Raw genomic sequence first — 21,430 nt, forward strand, 5'->3', positions numbered from 1 at the left:
ACTCAGGTGCAGCAGGTGGGAGGTTGTGGAGTCCAAATCTTCCATGACCCTGTGAATATTTCACCTTAATAGTGTTGAGCTTTTATTGTGAAAGTGCCATGTTTCCTGTACAGAGTCGGTGTGTTACCTTTTGACAGTCCGGGAGCAGATGAGACTGTACAAGAACAGGATGACTCCGTGACCCCCCTCCTCATTAAACTACAAAACACACAGTGGGGACGGGTTATTTAGTGGTTCTGGTTTAGACCAGTTAATCCAGATTAGTCAGTGCCAGGTTCTGGATTTACTCACACACTGAATGTGATCGAGGATGAACTTCATGGCATCGCCCTTCTTGTCAAAGGTAAACAGCTGCAGCTGAAACGCACGAAGAAGACACGTTTGAAGAAGGAAGGATAAAGAGTCCAGAGAGGACAAAGCCGCACCTTCTCTGTAAAATTGTTCAGCTTGTAGTCCAGATAAGGCGTGATGCAGTAGTCCTCGGTTACCAAGGAAACCGTAGCCCTCTCCTCCTGACCGGCCAACCAGAGGCTGTCAGACAGAGCAGTTGCCAGAGCTGTCTGCTGGTCCCTCTGTCCCACATCCCTGAGGGTGGAGTAAGACACGAGTCAGGACAGAGGAACATTACTGTCTAACATCTGGATTCCCTATCTAACCCTGTCCTGGAGTTCCAGCACACCCGTATCTTGTCCTGTAATTACAGTCCAGCACAGCCCTGTCCAATAATCCCTGTCCAACACATCCTTGTCCTGTTCGCAATTTAATGTTCAACGCATCCCTATCCTGTCCTAAAATTCATATCTAGCAGATCCCTGTCCTGTCCTGGAATTCCTATCCAACAGATCCAGACACTCTGCCCAACAGAGTCCTGTCCTGGAATTTTGTTATGCCATCCCTATTTATCCGTATTGTTTCCTACAGTCCCCATCCTAACAGATTCCTGTCCTGTCCTAGAATCTCTGTCCAACAGATTCCCATCTCGTCTCTCCCGTCATGTTCAAAGGGTGTGAACATCGTTTTCAGATGTATCAGTACTGAAATGCGCACAACCTCTTACTAACGTCATGGCTGGTGTATAGATGTTTCTATGGTTTATAAAGTGTAATATGCCCACATGTCTTCTAGTCCCTCTGTCTCACATTGGTCCATCATTAATCCACCCAGACGTCTGCAATTACATGAGTGGATGTTAAAGCATGCACAAAGTGATGCAGAAAACACCAACAACAATGGCTTTAGCCTTATTAGAGAATCATTCTAGTTATGTTATCATGAAAACAGTTCAGTGCGATAAAAGGGTGTATTCAGTGACCCGAGAAGATTTTCTGTCCAAGATGACAACTGGCTCATCAGCTGCTGTAGGTTTCTGTTGGAGAAAATCTTCTTTCACTAACATTGTTTAACTAAGGGCGGCTGTGGCTGAGTGGTTAGAGCAGTCGTCCTCCAATGCAAGAGTTGGGGGTTCGAATCCACTAGCAGTCACATGCCGAAGTGTCCCTGGGCAAGACACTGAACCCCTCATAGCCTCTGATGTGTGTCCCATCAGTGTAAGAATGTGATAAAGCTCTGATTAGTCTCTTTAGAATGATTTGTTCAATTAGCTTTGCAGAGATCTAGTATAGAGCTGTATGAATGGGTAAATGAGGAACTGATTGCAGTGTAAAGTGCTTTTAGTATCTCAATAAGATAGAAAGGTGCTATATAAGTACAGTCCATTTACCATGCATTTACTAAAAGAACCACACTCGACGGCAGGAGATTTTTAACTGGTATTTATACTTGCAATGTCAGATTTTTAGGACAGGTTACATAAATATACATCAAATGTACACACTTGAGAACCAGTCACAAAAATTTGCCATGAGATGCATTAACTACTCGCTTTTATACCCTTATCAGTTCAGCAGGGAATAATGTAGTTCAGTCAGTGGGTGTCCTCAGAGGGAGATGTACTCTCATTTGGCACTCTAGGCCTGCACAGCACGAGCATCTCTCCAGTTCAGGATAAGAGTGATTGGGGAGACAATTTGGATGTTTGTTCTCAGGGAAAGAATGTTAATAATTTAACATCCATAACCTTTGACCAAAAATTCTCTGACAGTGTCCAAGTACTGTCCTGTTTGTACTGTGCAACAAGGGCATTGGAGAGGTAGCTGGCAGACTGATCCAGACTGTGCCAGTTGACCCTGAGCTGAGCCGTACCAGCTGTATGAACTTATTAGTACATGTGCCAGGTAGGAGGCACAAACTTGACTAACCAATGCTGCGGTGCGGTGGACTCAACTTCCGGTTTGTTCAGTCTAAAGAACAACATGTTGGGAGCAGAGAATAAACTACCAAAGTGAGGGACAGGAGCTTCTTGGTGAGTAAGTTTTACTGAGCCTGAGTTCCTCTGTGTTACAGACAGTATGTCAAACACATGAACATGGTCTGAAATGTCTTTGCTTCATTTGCGGGCACATTTGACAGTTGTGACATCTTTGGCTGGACAGCTGGGCATTTTCCTCACATGTACTCACCAGAGGTAATGAGTATCAGGTGTTTTTCATCATGTTACAAACACAACATACACTTCCACACGTGTTTGTGCAAGGCACTAATGCCAGAGGACAGCATGTCAGACATGTCTTTATGGCCAACTAACTGTTGTAGAATCCTTGACCAACAGATCTCTGTCCTGTCCTGGAATTCCTGTCACGATGATCCCCGTCATATTGTAGATTCTCTGGCTAAAAAATCCCTGTCCTATATTGGATTCCATATAAAACAACCATCTATCTTGTAGAATCTCTGTCCAACTGATCCCTGTCCAACTAATCCCTGTCCAATTGATCCCTGTCCATCTGATCCCTGTCCAACTAATCCCTAGCCTATCCTGGATTCCATATAAAACAACCATCTCTCTTGTGGAATCCCTGTCCAACTGATCCCTGTCCAGCTGATCCTTGTCCAACTTATCCTTGTCCATCTGATCCCTGTTCAATTGATCCCTGTCCAACTAATCCCTGTCCAATTGATCCCTGTCCAATGGATCCCTGTCCATCTGATCCCTGTCCAACTAATCCCTGTCCAACTAATCCCTGTCCAACTAATCCCTATCCTGGATTCCATATAAAACAACAGTCTGTCTTGTTGTATAATCCCTGTCCAACTGACCCCTGTCCAACTGATCCCTGTTCAACTTATCCCTGTCCAATTGATCCCAGTCCAACTAATCCCTGTCCATCTAATCACTGTCCAACTGTTCCTGTCCATCTAATCCCTGTTCAATTAATCACTGTCCAGTTGATCCCTGTCCAACTGATCCCTATCCAACTAATCCCTGTCCAATTGATCCCTGTCCAACTAATCCCTGTCCAATTGATCCCTGTCCATCTAATCACTGTCCAACTGTCCCTGTCCATCTAATCCCTGTTCAATTAATCCGTCCAATTGATCCCTGTCCAACCAATCCCTATCCAATTGATCCCTGTCCATCTAATCACTGTCCAACTGTCCCTGTTCATTTAATCCCTGTCCAACTGTCCTTGTCCATCTAATCCCTGTCCAGTTGATCCCTGTCCAACTGATCCCTCTCCAACTAATCCCTGTCCAATTGATCCCTGTTCATCTAATCCCTGTCCAACTGATCCCTGTCCAACTGATCCCTGTTCAACTGATCCCTGTCCTGCAGTCCCTGTGTGTTTTGGACAGGCATCCCTTAGATTCCCTGTCCAAATGATCCTTGTCCAAATAATCCCTATCCTGGATTCCATATAAAACAACAGTATGTCTTGTTGTATAATCCCTGGCATCCCTTAGATTGCCTGTCCAAATGGTCCTTGTCTTAAAACATTGTTAAATGTGGACACAAACTTGATTGTTTTTGTCTCGTTCAGTTTCTGACTGTAAACAAACGGTTCTGTTTCACTTCCAGGACCCGTCAGAACCTTCTGATCTCTGACTGGACAGTTCTGGGCAGATTAGGCACTTCCTGACTGAAACACACCTGGGGTAACGAGTGTCACCACCACAGATTGTGTTTCAGGTGTTTTTCATCACCTGACCTACTGTTGTTCACAGGTGAAGGGATCAACATGTCAGGCAGGATGATGTCACTACACCTGTCCTCACCTGAGCAGCGTTTGCCTGTTGGAACCACCCTGTTGGTCGAACAGCAAGTATCTGATGATCCGGGCCTGGACGACCATCTGAATGGCCCAAGCCCCACCCTGAAACACACACCTGAGCAGGTGAGATGACACAACAGGTGGCTGGACTCATGGTTTCATCATTTATAACCCATTGATGAGTATCAGAACATGTTTGATCTCAGTTATGTCCCATTGGAACGTGGTTCTGATCAGTTTCTGGTGTCAAAGTGTTCCTCACCCTGTCAGCTTCCAGAGCGTAGGACAGCTCAGAGTTTGGTTCTCTGAACCGGAAGAAGGATTTCCTCCACTCGTAGTTAAAGAGATAAAAAGTTCCACCGAACAGAACCCTCCTCAGGTTCTGAAACACAGAAACATGATCCCTTCAGCCGTCAGTCGTGCTGTAAGCAGGAACACCTGAGCCAAAGATTATTCAAGTTTAACAACTTCCTCTAGAAACGTTCTGCACACTTATTATATTTGTAGGGTTTTTATTTCAATCTGTGGTTTTATGTTTTAGGATTAAAAAAATTCTGGTCAAAAGCAAGTCCACTTTTCAGTTCTAGAGTTTTACTCATCAGGACATGATCAAAATGTTCTGGTACCAGATAAACAAAAACAAGTTCCATAGAGTCATCATTTATTAAACTGGTTCCGGTCCTGATCCTGGTTTTCTGTAGGACTTCATCAGTCTCTCTCATGGTTGTGGAGGAGTTTGACCCACTCTTCTTTCCATCGTTGCTTCAGGTCATTGATGGTTCTGCTCAGATCTCTGAAGGTCTCATCGGAGCATTTCAGTCAGGTTCAGGTTCTGTTCTGTTTGACCCGTTCTGTTGTAGATCAGCTGCTGTGTTTGGGATCACGGTTCTGTCGGATCCAGACTGGTCCAAGCTTCATCTGTTGGACAGATGGACTCCAGAACCCTTTGGTCTGCAGAGGAGTTCATGGTCCAATGACTGCAAGGAGCCCAGATCCTCATCCCTCCACCTCCATGATGACAGCAGTGCATTCTGGGTAAACATCTGTCCTCTGGTCTGGTTCTGTCCCAGAAGTCTTGCGGTTTCTTCAGACCTAAGTGGTGATGCCATGTAGCTTTTAGAGAGAGGAGGGCATGACATTTGACCTGCTAACCGAGGCCTGTAGAGTCTGAGATACAGCTCGCTTCTCTGAGCACTGCACAGTCTGACCTTCGGGTGTAGTTTGCTGAGACATTGTCAGCTGTTTTAAATGTTTTCCCTCTTCCTCTTTGTAGAATGACGGGCTCCAGATAGTTTGAAATGACCTTTGACTCCTCCCAGATTGATGGACAGCAACAGCTGCTTCTCAAAGATCATTGCTGATGTCTTTCCACCTTGACACTCACCTGAATGCTCCAGAGCAGCAGAACCTGCTGATGATCATCAGTTGATCAGCAGCTGCTGGCTGATCCTGAACCTCTGAGATCCTGTAGAAGCAGCGAGGATGGAACCGGGTTTTCACCCAAAGCGTAAACGTCTTGTTTCTGTTTTGTAAATTACGACTCGGTGGAATCTGTCGGGTGTTTTTATTCACCCGGAGTTGGAGTTGAGTCAGTGTGGAACCTGGGAACCAGATCAGGTTGAATATATCCTGATGTGTCCAACTCTAGAACTAAACTTAGTTTTTACCAGAACTCTAGATGTTTAAAGAACCAGTCAGTTGACATTAAAGGTGGCTCACTGATGGTGTTTACCTCCATTAGCTGGGGGGTGACTGGTGTTCCTCCAAGGTCTGGGGAGACCACCAATCTTCGAGGAATGTAGCAGAGACCTGGGAGGTCCCTGTTGAGTGGGGAGGCTTCATCCTGGTCCTCCTCCTTCCCCACATCCAGCAGCTTCTGAGGGGAGAATCATGACTGAGCGAACATGAAGCGAGTCATTCAGTCAGTCGATCAAACAACGTTTGATCCATAACATCTGGTTTCATGTTCCTCATCACATCCAGACAAAAACCACAAGTGAAGAAAACCCAGGAACAGAAAAATAAGTTTAGATCAGAATAAAATTCACAACTGAACAGATTTAAACCAAAGTTCCTGAGAGAAGAAAGAACAGAGAGCTTCAGGTTTCTCTTGAGCAGAAAATGATGAAACCTTCAAGAACTCTACAGGAGACCAAGAAGAACGTCAGCTATGGAGCAGGAAGTGTCATGGTGAGGGCTTTCTTACAGAACCAAAACCCCACAGAAAAGTTAAACCTGCAAACGTGGAGCTAAAGTCTACGTGAACCCTTTCACATGTTCTACAGTCCAGAATGACGTTCACTAATGCTAATGATGTTGATCCGGTCCAGAGGTGGTGCTGACTTCTCTGGGCTGAACCAGCACACCGCAGATCAGAAGGTTCAGGATCCAGATCTTAGTTGGACGAAATGGACCAAAGAGGAAAAGCAGCATCCAGACTGTAGTCCACCATGAGTCCAAAAGCCCGGTTCTGGATGGACGGATAAACAATGAGGGTGTCCTTCAAGAGAGAAGTTCCAGGTCCAAATGTTCAACCACATGAAGAAGAAACATTTAATGGGACATGAACAAACTGAGCCACATGAAGATCGTCCCACTGTCAGGCACGGCAGCGGTTGCATCATGCTGTGGGGCTGATGGTTCCGGGCCGCCTGCAGTCCTCACCTGTGAGCCAGGTACCGTTGGACACCTGAAGCTGTTTTCACTGATCAACGTTCAGACGACGCGCTGTCGGCCATCTTCTAAAACGAGCCACGACGTCTTCGTATTAAAAATACTACAAGTATTGTTTATAGTATTAGTATGAATAGTAAAAGTATTATCATTGATTAGTATTATTGACTAGTATTGATTAGTATTATTGATTAGTATCGATTAGTATTGAATAGTATTGATTAGTATTAGTTTAGGTGGGCAGCCCGGTGACTCACGTCAGGGTTCTTGCTGACTTCATGTTGCAGCAGCTCGATGTAGTCCGGTCCACAGTCTGTCATCACTGATACTACACCCAGAACTCGGACCCGTACTGCCAGAAGCCCTGACGTTTGCATGACTCCGCCTACTCGCTGGTTCTGACTGGTCCTGGATCAGCTGCGTTTAAGGCCGACAGCAGCAGGTAGACACCTCGGAGAAACCAGACCCTGGTTCTGATACACGATCAGTTCCCGCGAAGCTGCAGCTGAAAACTGACCCGGGTGTGGCCCAAGATCAGAACCAGGACCAACAGGGGGCAGGCTGGATCTACACTGATCCTGGATCAGATCATTGGATCAACACTTGTTGAGCCAGAAGAGTCTGGATCAGAGACGGAAACAAGAAGCTGATCTCAGATCTGCAGATCAGGGCCCGGGTCTGTGAGGAGTCCAGGTTCTGGAGGTCACGTGTGGTACCAGAACTGCTTCTTAGAATAAAACTGGACTCGAATTTTAAAAAATGTTGACGAACGGATCAATTATCAGAACGATCAGATCCAAAAGATAAAAAAAATATTTTTAGAAACTTACAACGTTTTGGTTTGACTCCAACCTGAAGGAGGAAGAGTTGACAGGAGATTCTGATCAGACTGGGGATAATCAATCAATCAGATGATCAGATTATCAATTAATCAGATGATCATGTTATCAATTAATCAGGTAACCAATCAATCGTATTATCAGGTTATCAAATAATCATGTAACCAATCAATCAATATATCAATATATCAAATGATTAACAGGATTCAGTTAGTTAAACAGATAATCTGTAAATCAAATATCAATAAACATTCAGTTAGATAATAAATGAGGTAATCAATCAAACGATCATTCAGGTCATCAGTCAGATATTCAAATAATCATAAAATCAACTGGACAAGTCAGAGGATTAATTATTAAACTGACTGATTGGTTTATTTATTGATCAACTGTTCATCAGATCAACCAATAAATCAGTCAATCAGTCCACTTAGATCTGATGTATTGATTAGTTTTTGGAAACTTTCCTTCGCCGCTGCAGGTGGGACACCTGGGCCAGGATCTGCTGAAGCTCCGCCTCCATCATGAAGCTCCGCCTGCACCGGAACACACAGTCAGGATTACATCATTTTGACTTCCTGCAGATTTCTGGCTCCACCTACAGGAGCATGTTACATCTATTGATCCTAAATTATTGAGAGGGGGCACTCACACGCAAATCCCTCCCCTCCCTCCTGAGGGTCGTTCAGTTTAATCGGTCCAGATTTTACGAGGCGTTAAGTTAATCCAGTCCCCAGACCGTTTCCCCCTTCATGTGTGAGACCAGGCCAACAAAGACCCCCTCAGGAGGGAGAGTGATGTGCATGTGGGTTCAACTCACGAGAGCAGAGCAACTCGCTGCAGATTAAAGCTCATAATCCTCCGTGGATTAGAAGAAAATCTTTTTTAACAAATAAGAAGAGGTCCAGCTGTTTGTCCAGAGTTTGTTCTCTTTCCGCTCCCTTTAAGATGAATAAAGACCGATCGAACTCTACGAAGAGCTCTCTTTACGTTAGCAAACATCTCTCAAGGTTAAATAAAATTCCTAAATCTGGATTAAACCAAGACCAGAAACCAAACCAGATTCTTCTGACAGATTAATGAGGAAAGAGAGCCGTGGAAACAAGGATTCGTTCAGATGATGCCCAGAGGCAGCTGATGTGAAGAACCTCATCTGTGAGCCCCTCAAAAGAAGATGAGGATTTCCCAGCTGGTTTTAATCCTGTAGGATTATATTTCAGACATTTAATGTCTGAAATATAATCCTACAGGATTAAAACCAGCTGGGAAATCCTCATCTTCAAATCCCAATTTTCATTAGCCCAGGTTGAAAACTGGATCTAGGTCCAGGTCCAGGGTGGACCTGATTAGAAAGACAAATCAAGCCACGTCTTTGGAACCGTCAACATGTAGTTTAAAAAGCCAGACATCTGAAACCATTATAGTTTAATCTGACCTAATCTGGCATTTTGGGTAGAAATTATTGATCCATTTAAAAGATTAGAGGCCGGATTAAAGTTTTCATGAAGATTATCCTCCACTGTTAAAACTTTATCAGTAAAAAGTCTGAAAATGGAGACAAAACCTGAGATTAAGGACCTGCTGGATGATGCATGATAATGTGGCCAATATTCTGTGATTGATCGGTTTCACATGTATTGATCCAGTTCATCATCTTCACCACCATCTTCTTCTTCACTTTTATTTTCGTTCAGAAACTCGTTCTGGTTGATTAAAAACAGGTTTGATCATTTAAATCATAAATCATCCTGCAATCAAACTGCTTAAAGATAATCAATAATCTGACCAGGTCTGATCAATAATCTGATCAGACCTGATGGGACAGTTGGATCTTACCTGTGGTCAATCAGCATCTCCTCTTCATCACCTGGGCTCCACCTCCTCTCACCTTGGTCAGTCTCGCTTCTCGTCGCCATGGCGACCACTGATCCCTTCCTATCAATCAGCCAATCAATAATCACTGATCATTGAAACGTTCACAGACGCTGCAGATGTTTGTGTCCGGGGACAGAACTCCGGGTGTGTTTAAAATTAACCTTCTAACAGTGGGTGGTTCTGGTCGGTCCAGGTTCTAACGGACCTCCTCCCTCTGGTCTCAGGTCCGAGGGGGTCCAGCTGAGCCTCCGTGAGCCGTGGCTCCGGTGAAACCCTCCACTTTAATTGGACCTTCCATTGAACGATTAAACGACACCGGACCCCCTGCAGAACCACGTGGTCCTGCTCCTCACAGGAGGATCCGGGTCCAGTCAGAGACAATTGTTTGATTCTGTGTGTTCTGTCAACGGGCCTTCGTCTGAAGATGGACAGGAAGGTTCTGTGTCACTGCAGGGGATGGACCAGAACCACAGGGATCCGGCTCCTCTGGGGTTCACTTTAGTCCAAATGGACTCATGCTGCGTTTCCTGCATGGGTTTACGATCAATACCTGATGCGGATCAGGTGAACTGATCTGATCAGAACCTTCAGTGACCCGGTTCTGATCAGATCAGTTAGATGATCCGTTTAAAGAGCCGGCAGAACCTGCAGCTCTGCTGAGAGTTCGGGTCTGACGCGCTTCCAGAGGTGCAGTGGTTAGAGCTGTAGCCCCACAGAGAGGTCATAGGTTCGACTCCGGGCCGTTCTGTGTGGAGTTTACATGTTCTCCCCTGGAGTTTCCTCCCACAGACCAAAATCCTCCACGGTAGGTTTATCTGAGAGGGTCCCTGTCATGGACAGGAGACCTGTCCACGTGTCTCTGTGATGGACTGGAGACCTGTCCAGCTGTCCCTGTGATGGACTGGAGACCTGTCCAGGTGTCCCTGTGATGGACTGGAGACCTGTCCAGCTGTCCCTGTGATGGACTGGAGACCTGTCCAGGTGTCCCTGAGATGGACTGGAGACCTGTCCAGCTGTCCCTGTGATGGACTGGAGACCTGTCCAGGTGTCCCTGAGATGGACTGGAGACCTGTCCACGTGTCCCTGTGATGGACTGGAGACCTGTCCAGGTGTCCCTGTGATGGACTGGAGACCTGTCCAGCTGGACAGCTGGAGACAGACTTCAGCACTTTACGACCTGAAAAGCAGCAACTAACGATGACAGATTGATAATCAATAATAATTAATAATAATTAATAAACAAAATAATACTATCAGCAAAGATAATTAACATAAACATCAATTAAAATAATTAGAAATGATCAATTGAACACTTTAATAATTAACTTCCATTACTAATAATCAATAATCTGTTTATAATAAAACTTCAGACACTTTCACATTTTTTAGTTTTTATTTTTCTCTACAAAAAGTTACAAAGAGCAGATTTTATTTCTAACGAGATAAAATAAACTAACCTTCAGTTAACAGTCTGTAAAACCTGGTCCTGATCCCAAAACCTGATCCTGGACCTAATACTGATCCACAAACTGACCCAGATCCAGGTTTGAGGATTTGACCTTTGACCTGCAGCATCTCATTAAAACGGATGATTCATTTTATTTAAAACATTTTTATTTTCTCCACTGGACCGCCTCTTCAGATGGACTGGTTCTGTTGGGACCAGGAGACCAGAGATGAACCCATCTGGTCCTGGACCTCCTCTTCAGATGGACCGGTTCTGTTGGGACCAGGAGACCAGAGACGAACCCGTCTGGTCCCGAATCTCTCAGTTCTCTGATCGACCTTTAGACCGAGCACCTGCAGCGGGTCGACCCGTCAGTACATGAGGTCGGCTGCCCCGCCGCTCAGGTCCACCTCTTTGTTCTCCTGGAAGGGGAACTGGATTCCTGCCAGGCGGATCAGAACCACGTTGAGTCCGTGGAGGAAGAAGATGAGGAGGAAGAGCCAGAAGCTTCGGTCGTAGCGTTCCGTGTACGTCTTGAAAACAAAGTTCTCCTCGTTGAAGTTGGAGATCCGGTCAGAGAGATGGTGGATCTTCAGCTCCGACGCAAACAGAACCATCACCAGGAAGCTGCTGAGACCTGCAGGACAAACAGAACCCCAGAGTCCAAACAGAACCGTCACCAGGAAGCTGCTGAAAGGAGCAGAGACTGGCTCCTTGGTCAGTTCTGAACAGTTAAGATGATCTAAACCAGGGGCGATGTAGGATCTGACCTTTAGGGGTGCTGAGCCCCTTGTAGCCCCCAGTTCTGACAACAGCTCTTGGCTTGAACAACATAGTGTGGAGCTAAAGATTTGTAAGTGTACAACACCATGCGTACCTCAGCTGTGAGAAATGTGCAAACAGTTCCTCATATTTACTCTACGCCCTGCTGTGGTTTGTGAGAAGTGCAAAAAGCTTACGGCACCTGGTTCTCCCAGGCGGTCTCCCATCCAAGTACCAACCAGACCCGACCCTGCTTAGTTTCCCAGATCAGACTAATTATGTAATTATAACAGAAAATGGAGGGTTTACCTGCAGTTACCTTCATACAGATGAACCTGTGGCACTTCCTGTTTATCACTGTTGTGATCAGCTGATCATGAGGTCGGCTGCAGGGCTTTATCATCTTTTACAGTTTTCCAGACTCTGTTTAGTTTTAGAAAATGAAATAAATCAAAATCTCAAAGTCCTGTTCTGTCCGACCATTTTTTAATAACCTTTGAGTTTAAATTAATTGACTACACAGTCACTGAGAGTAAATTGCACCTTATCAGGTGCTTATCAGAAAAAGCTGTAACCAAATTTAAAGATTCTCTTCCATCAATGTTTTCCTCTGTCTTGCAGAGTAAGACATCAGAGAGCAATAACTTAGATCATCTAGATGATACTTTTACAACTACTTTGCAAACTTCACTCGATAAAGCTGCTCCGCTGCAAAAGAAAGTAATCACTCAGAGGAGCTTAGATCCTTGATTCAATTCTGAGTTACGTACATTAAAACAGGCATCTAGAAAGCTGGAAAGAAAATGGTGTGCCACTAATGTTGAGGAATTTTACTTATCCTGGAGAGATAGTCTGCTGACATACAAAAAAGCTCTCCATAAAGCTAGAACTTCATATTATTCATCTTTAATTGATGAGAATAAAAATAACCCCAGGTTCCTTTTCAGTACCATAGCTAGTCTAATGAAAAATCCCATCTCTGTTGATTCATGTATCCCTACAACTATAAGTAGTGATGACTTCATGAGATTCTTTATAAATAAAATTGTTTCAGTTAGAGAGAAAATTCAAACCAACGTTCCTACTATCGCCTCTGGTTCTGTGTCAGATGAGACAACTTTTAAAATGTCACTAGAACCTGATTCATGTTTGGATTGTTTTTGTCCTGTTGAGCTCTGAGTTGTCAAAAATAATATCTTCATCCAAACCATCCACATGTCTGCTAGATCCCATTCCAACCAGACGTTTAAAGACGTATTTCCCTTAATTAATAACCACGTCTTGGATCTGCTTAATTTGTCTTTAGTGAATAGTTACGTACCACAGAGCTTTAAGAATGCTGTGATTAAACCTTTACTTAAGAGCATAACCTTGTCTCAGAAATCCTAGCCAACTATAGACCTATATTTAATCTAACTTTCATCTAAAAAATTCTAGAGAAAATACCAAAAAAAAAAAGTCTAGAGAAAATAGTTGCTGGTCATGTACATGATCTTCTTCAAATAAATAATCTGAAGAGTTCCAGTCAGGGTTTAGAGCTCACCACGGCACTGAATCTGCACTGGTGAAAGTTACTAAAGATATTCTCATGGCCTCAGACAATGGACTTGTGTCTATACTGGTCCTGTTAGACCTCAGTGCTGCATTTGATACAGTTGATCACAATATTTTACTACAGAGGCTTGAACAAGATGTTGGGCTGACACATTGTTTTAAGACTGGGCTGAAGACTTTCCGATTTGATAAATCCTATACTGTACTTGTCGTTGTACACGTCGCACCAACGTATAAGTCGCATCAGTTCAAATATGTCTAATAACGTGGGAAAAAACAAACGCGTCACTTCGCAGTATAAGTCGCAGGCATGCTAATTTATGCACAAAAAAAATCCTGCGACTTAAACGACATAAATTACGGTAATAAGGATCGGCTTGTTATGCTGCTATAGGCTTAAACTACTGGAGGACAAACTGACATAATTTCCTTAAATGATTTGCTAAAACTGAATAGTTTTCATTTGATACTATTTCTATCTTAACTTGATTCTTGACCTGCCATTGTGTATCTGTTACTACCAAACCCAGCCGGTCGAAGCAGATGGTCCTCTTGTCCTGATCCTGGTTCTGCTAAAGGTTTCTTCCTCATGAGGGAGTTTTTCTTTCCACTGTCGCCTTCATGCTTGTTCAAGATGAGAGTTCTGTGATGGAGTTAAACTCAAAGCTGCTCCTCAGATAAATAAAGTTAAATTATTATTTTATACATGAATGTTTCTGTTGTGACTTGGAGCTTTAGAAATAAACTAAATTGAAGTGTCTCTGTGATGGACTGGAGACCTGTCCAGGTGTCCCCCGCCCCTCGCACAGTGACTGCTGGACATGGGCACCGGCGACCCCCCTGACCCAAAATGTAAGAAGCGGGTAAAAGAATGGATGGATGGATGGATGAACTGAAGTGAATTATTCCACCCTCTAAACTCTCAGAGTAACTAATTTAACCATTTTTCTGATGATTTGTCACAAAATCCCTCTGACTGCGACGCGTTGGTAATGCAAAACCCCGACAATGTTGTCGGAGGAGAAAGGGGTGGTGTTGTGGTGTGTTTGGTAACTCACAGCAGATGGAGCTCCACAGATACAGTCCCATGGGGCCCAGCAGCGTCTCGTAAGGTCGTCCGAAAGCGTTGAAGAAGAAGAAACCGCAGGCCACAGAGGAGAAGATGACCACGACACCACAGAAGAAGATGATGATGATGTGGAGCCCTGCAGGGATCACGCTCAGGAGGTCTGGGAAGACTGGGGCAGGAAAGAAGAAGAAACCAATGTGAGAAGAACTCAGTCTGACTCTGAACCAGACCGGTTCTGAAGCATGAACTTAACTTTCCAACATTTTTACCAAGATGCATCATTTCCACCTTTCTTCTTCTTCTACTGTTTATTTATGTTCCTGTAGGTCCTCCTGCCTTCTTCCACTCATGGTTTCCTCTCAGAGGTCAGAGGTCACACACCCAAACTCCCACTGTCTGAGCTTCCAAACAGGAAGTGGAGGCTCTTCTTAACGTGTCAGAGCTCCTCCAAAAAATTCTGTAGAGCCATCAAACTGAACCTGTGGTACCACCAGAACCTTCTGCTGCTCATGGGTCAAGAAGTTCTTTGATCCAACTCCTAGTTTTCACACAAAGACTGTTTGTCTGAGGCTTACTTCTTAATCTGCGTTTCTGCCTGAAGTGCTGCTACGTGCTGCCCCACTCCTCCATAAAACTGTGGGAATCACCATGGCAACCAGTGACCCAGCATGCTTTTCTTCTTCTCTGTTTCCACCTTTGATCCTTCATGTTGTCTGTGATGTTCAGGAGGATTCAGGCAGGAAACAGGAAGCGGTTTTCAAAATAAAAGCTCACAAGTAACTTTTAGAATAAGAGTCTGGTTCTGTCCCAGCTCAGATAATTGGTTCTGTTGGACCTCATAGAAGAACATGATGAATGTTTTTGCTGCTTTGGTTCCTTCAACATTTCTGCAGAAAGATTTTTTTTATATATATATTTTAAAATAAAACATTTTATTTATTAAAATTTCAGGATGAAAAGGACCAGATCAAATGGGAACACATGTTGTATTGATCCGAGCCGACAGAACCCGGGTCTGCTGTGACTCACATGAGAACCGGGCCGGCCGGCCCCCCAGGCCGCACTGCTTCACCCTCTGTCCGTGGAACAGCCCGAAGCTCAGCTCCCCCACGAACTTCTCCAGTTCTGGTCCCGTGGCGTTCACGAGTTCGGCCCCGGTTCGGCACAGCACGGAGCCGCGGACCCAGAAGGGCAGCCCGGTGGCCACGGCGGCCATCAGGGCGCAGGAGAGTCCGACGAGTCCGGCACAGGAGAACAGAACCTGCTTCTGTCGGTTCGGCATGCTGGGTCCATCAGGCCCCGGATCAGGTCCGGCTCAGGTCCGCACGGGAACAGTTCTGCTGGTTCTGGACAGACCCGGATCGGATGACTCCTCCTCCGCTGCTCCTGGTGTCTCCTTGGCAACGGGAGGTCCAATTACATCCTGCGGGTCTCGGAGGTTCTGACCCGTAAACTCTGACGGATGGTTATTGTCTCCATGACCCACAAACATGAAGACAGACAGAACCAAACCTTTGGACTCATCAGAACCAGAATCTGAAACTAAATTAACATAACAGGCCGAGCAGAACCGCTCAGAGCCGGACTGGGCCGAACCCTGACCCTGTTCATCCACTTGTGGCCCGCGGGCCACATCCGGGCATACCGTTTTTAAATATTTGATGAGTTCTGTCGGGGGACAGATTTCTACAGAACCCCAGAACCTGGACCGCAGTCTGGAGGTTTTAGAAATCTTTTTCTGGAGTTTGGTCTTTTCTCCAGAACTTTTTATGAAACCGAACCCTTCAAGGCCGGTGCTGCCTGATGCATCACAGCTGTTAGTGAAGAACGACTCTCAGATTAAAGCTGCCTGGACCAAGACTCTGGATTATTACTGATTACGTCATCAAATAAACATTTTCTGTGAAGCAGAAAGTTTTGTTCTGTTCAAACCACTTGTTCAGGAGATATTTTGCTAACACAAACACAGAGACAGGTAAAAACACGATCGCCCTTCAGAGCTGGGCGAAAGTAAAAAGAGAAAATATCCGCTGCTTGTTTACAGATCTTGTTTACTTGTTTACTGCATCAAAGTTTAGCAGAGAAAACATGTTTGTTTGTTAGTTAGTTTGTTTGTTTGTTTGTTTCTGAGTTGATCATCAGCTGATGATGGATCAGAAGATCCGGACAGCAGAGGGAACTGTTGTTTAAAATATACATTTTCATTCATAACTTTATTAATAGTTTTTTGTTCAAATGTAATTTTTTTAAGGTGAATCTGAATAAACTTCATTGTGTAAATGACCTGAAATGTTTCTGAGTCTTTTAATTTGGTTAAAACAACAACTTTATACTTTGATTAACAACTTTGATTTGATGTAATTATTCCGTGTTATGTTTTTTTTTTTTTTGTAATATTTTATATTTTTTAACATAAACAACTCAACATGTGGAATCTAATAGTTACTTATTGTTTGCTTTGTTTGTAAATGTAAAAGAAGAGGAAACGGTTGTTACGTCACTCCTGCACAGGTCACGTGATGACGTCAGCCTGCCTGCCGGTCTGCGGTCCGGAGTGTCCGCGCGGTCCGAACCGGAGCAGAACCTTCTTGTGCAGGATGAGGTGAGTTTCTGACGGGTTTGTTCTGAGTCTGCGCACTGAGCAGGTGGAGGTTCGAGTCCCGGCAGAACCGGGCTCATGGATCACTGATTGGTTTCAGGACCTGCAGGATCCGAACCTCGAGACGGAACCGTTTGAGAGATGAACGGAACTTTCGTCTGCTCGGAGCGGATTTATTAAAGTTCAGAACCAGAACCTGGTTGTTCGGATGCAGTTCTGTATTTTTAACTACCTCCAAACCCAAACATCAAAAAAACCTAAACGAACCCGTCCGAACCTCCGGCTGCAGGTGCAGAACTTCAATTTGGACTTTTTCTTCTTCATTATTATTATTATTATTATTATTATTATTATTATTATTATTGATCTCTAATAGTTTTGATAATAGAAACTAATAATTAATCAGAGAAGATAAACATTAGTTTGTTACTGTTTAAATTATTTTATTGATCATCTGATGATAAAAAGTTTTGACCAGTAATTGAAGCAGGATTTGATGGTGTAAAATGTTCTGAGGGTCTAAAGTTCTTGTTCTGCGTCTGTTTCAGGCTCAGTTAAACTCTAAAACCAGAACCGGACAGGTCCAAATCCTCAGAACCTCCAAACTCTATGAACCTTTCCCTCAGAGCTCGTTTCAGTCTCTAGAACCGGGCTTTTCTCAGAATCTTCAGAGGTTTTCAGAACCTTTTATCAGAACCTTTGTCTGATTTCATGCCCATCACAATGGTTCTGATTGGACTCTGTGGTTCTGCTCAGGATGTTCTGGCTGCTCTTCTTACTCGGACGCGGCGCTCCGATGATGCCAGAGATGTACGGCAGCCTGCAGTCGCCAAACTTCCCTGATCCGTATCCCCGGGAGACGGAGCGGCGCTGGAACATCAGCGTTCCACACGGGTTCTGGACCGTGCTCTACTTCAGCCACTTCCACCTGGAGCCGTCCTACCTGTGCGAGTACGACTACGTCAAGGTGAGACACCAACAGAACCGAGAGGTTCTGACCAGAAAGTCTGGAGAACTGGTCCTGGCCGAGTCCTCCTGAAGGAATGCTTATCACCCACCGCAAAACACAGACCGGTTCTGGATCAGGAGGTTCTGCACAGGACTGGGTCTTATTGTGACCTCTAGATCATTCCCCCTCTGCACACACACACACTCACACACACACACACACGCTGCTCAGTGTGTGTGTGCGTGCGTGCGCAGCAGCTGGTCTGTTTTCTGTCTCTTCTGTTTGGACAGAACTCTGATTGGTTCTGATCCTCGGATCAGCAGGCACACAAACACTGGAGCTGTTGTCCTTTGACCCCAGAGCTTCTGCCAGAACCTCAAACAGGAAGTGACATGAACAGTCAGTCATCTCCCGGATTCATCCGCCAGAGAAAATAGTTCTTCCCAGAGAAACACCTGATGGAGACTTATCGTGTTGTTGTTGTTGTTGTGCAGGTGGAGGCGGATGGGGAGGTTCTGGGCTTGTTCTGTGGGGTGGAGGACACAGACACTGAGGTGGTTCCGGCCCAGCGGGTCATCACCTCCCCCAGAACCTCTCTCAGCGTTCTGTTCGTGTCCGACTTCTCCAACGAGCAGAGCTACTCTGGCTTCAAGGCTCACTACAGCGCTGTGGGTGAGGACACAACAGAACCATCAAACCCAGTTCCTGTTTCTGCAGAGAGCACTTCCTGTCTGTGAATCAGCTGATGATTATTAATTAGACAGTTATCGATCCATAATCAATAATGGGCTACACGATGATCTAAATAATCCTTCAACTTAAACCGATACAAACAGATCAGTTGTGTTTGTTTGTCAGGTATCAGGTAACAAAACAACAAAACTTAAACAACGTTCAGAACCGAAGTCCAGGTTCAAGAGACCCCCTCCAGAACCAGAACCAGAACTGTCTTCTGTCTCTGCAGACGTGGACGAGTGCAGCCTTCAGGACGACGGGGACCAGCTCTGCGATCATTTCTGCCACAACTACATCGGAGGCTACTACTGCTCCTGTCGCTATGGTTACCTGCTGCACTCCGATAACCACACCTGCACAGGTGAGTGAGCTGACACGCCCACCCGCTCACCTGCTCTCACAGCGAGGGGGAAGAGCGCCGCTGCACAACATTCACAGGGTCACCTGCTAGGTTCTGACACCTGTACAGGCACACCTGCTGCCTTCCAATCGGACCAATCAGGACACGTTACACGGATCATGAGGAGCACAATGGGCCAAAACAGAACCAGGTGGTCCAGGTGGTCCTGGCATCAGGTTTGGCCTACAGAGGTTAAAGAGAATAAACAACTAGAAAAGCTCTGAGGAAATGTTGGGCCACTGTGGTAACTATACACTCAGTGGCAGCACTCTTAATGAAACAGGCAGACAGAAACATCTTCAACATGAAGTCTGAGGTTCTACAGGGTTTATATGGGGGCGGCCATGATGGAAACAGAGGAGGGAGAAAGACTTGCTGGGAGTTATGTGAGAAGAAAGGTGTGGGACAGCACACAGCACTTCAGGCAGAACCACAGAGTAAAAAGTAAGCCTCAGAGAAACAGTCTCTGTACGTTGGAGCAACGAACTTCTTGACCCGTGAGCAGCAGCAGAAGGTTCTGTCGGTGCCCCAGGTTCTGTTTGGTGGTTCTACGAGGTTTGGTGGAAGTGATATGACATGTTGAGAAGAACCTTCACTTCCTGTTTGAAGAGAAATCTGAGCTCAGAATCGATGAAGTCAACGAGTTTGTTTGACCTTTGACCTCTGAGAGGACACCATCAGTCCTTCAGCAGAGAGACACGCTGGGAGGACGGAGACAGAGAGGCTGAAGTTTGGAGGAGTTAATCTGTGCAGGGTTGCAAAGTTTAAAGTTACGGAGACATGCTTCTTTAAAAACTCTGCATAAAGTGTTACAGATGTGAAACCAGCTGTTCATTCATGTAAAGTCCAACTTTCTGTGACCCGTTTCAACTCGCCTGAGCTGCAGATCCAAACAGGACTGGGCTTTAACCCTCGACGGACGTCTCTGGGGACAGTTTTCACAGTTCTTGGCTGATTTTATCTCCATCGCTCTGACCAACAGTCAGAACCTGCCGTTCCTGATGGAGACAAAGGTTCTGATGCATTTTATGTTTGGGTTTTTCAAAGCTGCCCGAAGGAATGTGAACTGAAAATTAAGACAGACATTGAATAATTCAGGTGCTGATGCAGTGACAGACTTTAAACCAGATTTATATTTAATGTTTTAAGTTTGGCTCAAATGAACAAAGTTTGACTCGGAGTCTGGATGTTCGTGGAGCGTGGCCTCAGAGTGACTGATAACAGCAGCTGATTGGTGGAAATGTTTACATGTTTCTGTGTGGAGGAGGCAGCACACATCAGTTCTGACCTTTGAACTATGGCTATGTTTCCAGTGGAATGCAGCAGTGATGTGTTCAGGGAACGCTTTGGAATTCTGAGTAGCGTGGACTTCCCGGCTCCGTACCCGAAAAGCTCCGACTGCTCGTACCGCATCGAGGTGGAGGAGGGCTTCAGGCTCCGCCTCCAGTTCGACTCTCGCTTTGACGTGGAGGATCACCCTGACGTCAGCTGTCCCTACGACTACGTGAAGGTGAGGAAACACACAGGCACGAGCACGCACACACAGGTGCTGCCACTGATCAGCTGTCCGTGCGTCAGGTCGAAGCAGGAAGCGGGGAGTTCGGTCCGTTCTGTGGCGATCGATCACCTGGAGTTGTTCAGACCGACAGTAACATCGTCACCGTCCGGTTCCACACTGACAACTCTGGAGAAAACCTCGGCTGGAAGCTCACGTACACCTCCGAAGGTGAGAAACATACATACGTACATGCATAAAGAGCACAGGTGCAGGTATGAAGCTCCTTCCTGACAGGCTTTTATTTTGTTATGACAGGAAATCGATGTCCAAAGCTTGAGGCTCCGCCCAACACTTTGATTAACCCCATCCAATCAGAGTACTCCTTTAAGGATTATGTCATGTTCACATGTGAGCCTGGGTACCACCTGCTAAAGGTGAGATCCTCCTCTCTGTACTTTCAGGTTTACCTGTCCAGGTGTGAACACATCTGTCTCCTTCTGGGACTGAAACTGAAACCAGAGGTTGAAAACTCAAAGAACCCTTCAATAAATTATCTCAGGTATGATTTTAGTTTGTCAGTGGTTGATCGGGCCTGAACAATTAGTTCTGTCAGCAGCTGATCGGGTCTGAACGATTAGTTCTGTCAGCATCTGATTGAGCCTGAACAATCGGTTCTGTCAGCGGCTGATCGGGTCTGTAGGATCAGTTATGTGAGCGGCTGATTGGGTCTGAACGATTGGTTCAGTCAGCGGCTGATTGAGTCTGAATAACAGGTTCTGTCAGCGGCTGATCGGGTCTGTAGGATTGGTTCAGTCAGCGGCTGATTGAGTCTGAATAACAGGTTCTGTCAGCGGCTGATCGGGCCTGAACGATTGGTTCAGTCAGCGGCTGATTGAGTCTGAATAACAGGTTCTGTCAGCG

The 21,430-nt window shown here is 45.3% G+C and overlaps 3 protein-coding genes across 4 annotated transcripts in view; 1 reads left to right on the forward strand and 2 right to left on the reverse strand.

Annotated features, from left to right (window-relative positions):
- Positions 1-7,154, reverse strand: part of mindy4b (MINDY family member 4B) — a 7,765-nt gene extending 611 nt beyond the window's left edge. The window contains 8 exon segments of the mRNA XM_037678399.1: positions 2-49; positions 128-198; positions 292-357; positions 426-585; positions 4,114-4,211; positions 4,372-4,491; positions 5,842-5,985; positions 7,040-7,154. Coding sequence (XP_037534327.1) covers positions 2-49; positions 128-198; positions 292-357; positions 426-585; positions 4,114-4,211; positions 4,372-4,491; positions 5,842-5,985; positions 7,040-7,102 — 770 coding nt within the window. The 5' untranslated portion in view covers positions 7,103-7,154.
- Positions 7,155-11,092: 3,938 nt separating this feature from the next.
- On the reverse strand, positions 11,093-15,610 carry clrn1 (clarin 1). Of its 2 annotated transcripts, XM_037678402.1 has the most exons (4): positions 15,358-15,610; positions 14,321-14,497; positions 11,624-11,633; positions 11,093-11,573 (listed from the first exon to the last, which is right to left on the reverse strand). In XM_037678402.1, exons 1-4 carry the CDS (start codon positions 15,608-15,610, stop codon positions 11,315-11,317), a joined length of 699 nt encoding a protein of 232 aa, XP_037534330.1. In that variant the 3' UTR covers positions 11,093-11,314. The 2 variants fall into 2 exon arrangements, with proteins under 2 accessions (XP_037534330.1, XP_037534329.1); XM_037678401.1 differs by lacking the exon at positions 11,624-11,633 and having other exon boundaries at positions 11,093-11,580; positions 14,318-14,497.
- A 1,234-nt stretch (positions 15,611-16,844) lies between these two features.
- The window catches only part of masp1 (MBL associated serine protease 1), an 8,618-nt gene continuing 4,032 nt past the window's right edge, over positions 16,845-21,430 (forward strand). The window contains exons 1-7 of the mRNA XM_037678403.1: positions 16,845-16,930; positions 17,684-17,894; positions 18,371-18,548; positions 18,841-18,972; positions 20,325-20,521; positions 20,590-20,737; positions 20,825-20,943. Of these exons, the coding sequence (XP_037534331.1) occupies positions 16,848-16,930; positions 17,684-17,894; positions 18,371-18,548; positions 18,841-18,972; positions 20,325-20,521; positions 20,590-20,737; positions 20,825-20,943 (1,068 nt within the window). The 5' untranslated portion in view covers positions 16,845-16,847. The remainder of the gene's footprint in view (positions 16,931-17,683; positions 17,895-18,370; positions 18,549-18,840; positions 18,973-20,324; positions 20,522-20,589; positions 20,738-20,824; positions 20,944-21,430) is intronic.

This window comes from Nematolebias whitei, chromosome 6, assembly GCF_014905685.2.
Source record: "Nematolebias whitei isolate Nwh7 chromosome 6, NemWhi1, whole genome shotgun sequence".
Taxonomy (NCBI): Eukaryota; Metazoa; Chordata; class Actinopteri; order Cyprinodontiformes; family Rivulidae; genus Nematolebias; species Nematolebias whitei.

Bases quoted from the DNA above. Each gene is read 5' to 3' on its own strand.
- clrn1 (XM_037678402.1), bottom strand. From the start codon at position 15,610: ATGCCGAACCGACAGAAGCAGGTTCTGTTCTCCTGTGCCGGACTCGTC. The intron at 14,498-15,357 runs GTGAGTCACAGC...TTCCTGCCCCAG, and splicing joins CCGGCCGGCCCGGTTCTCAT to TCTTCCCAGACCTCCTGAGC.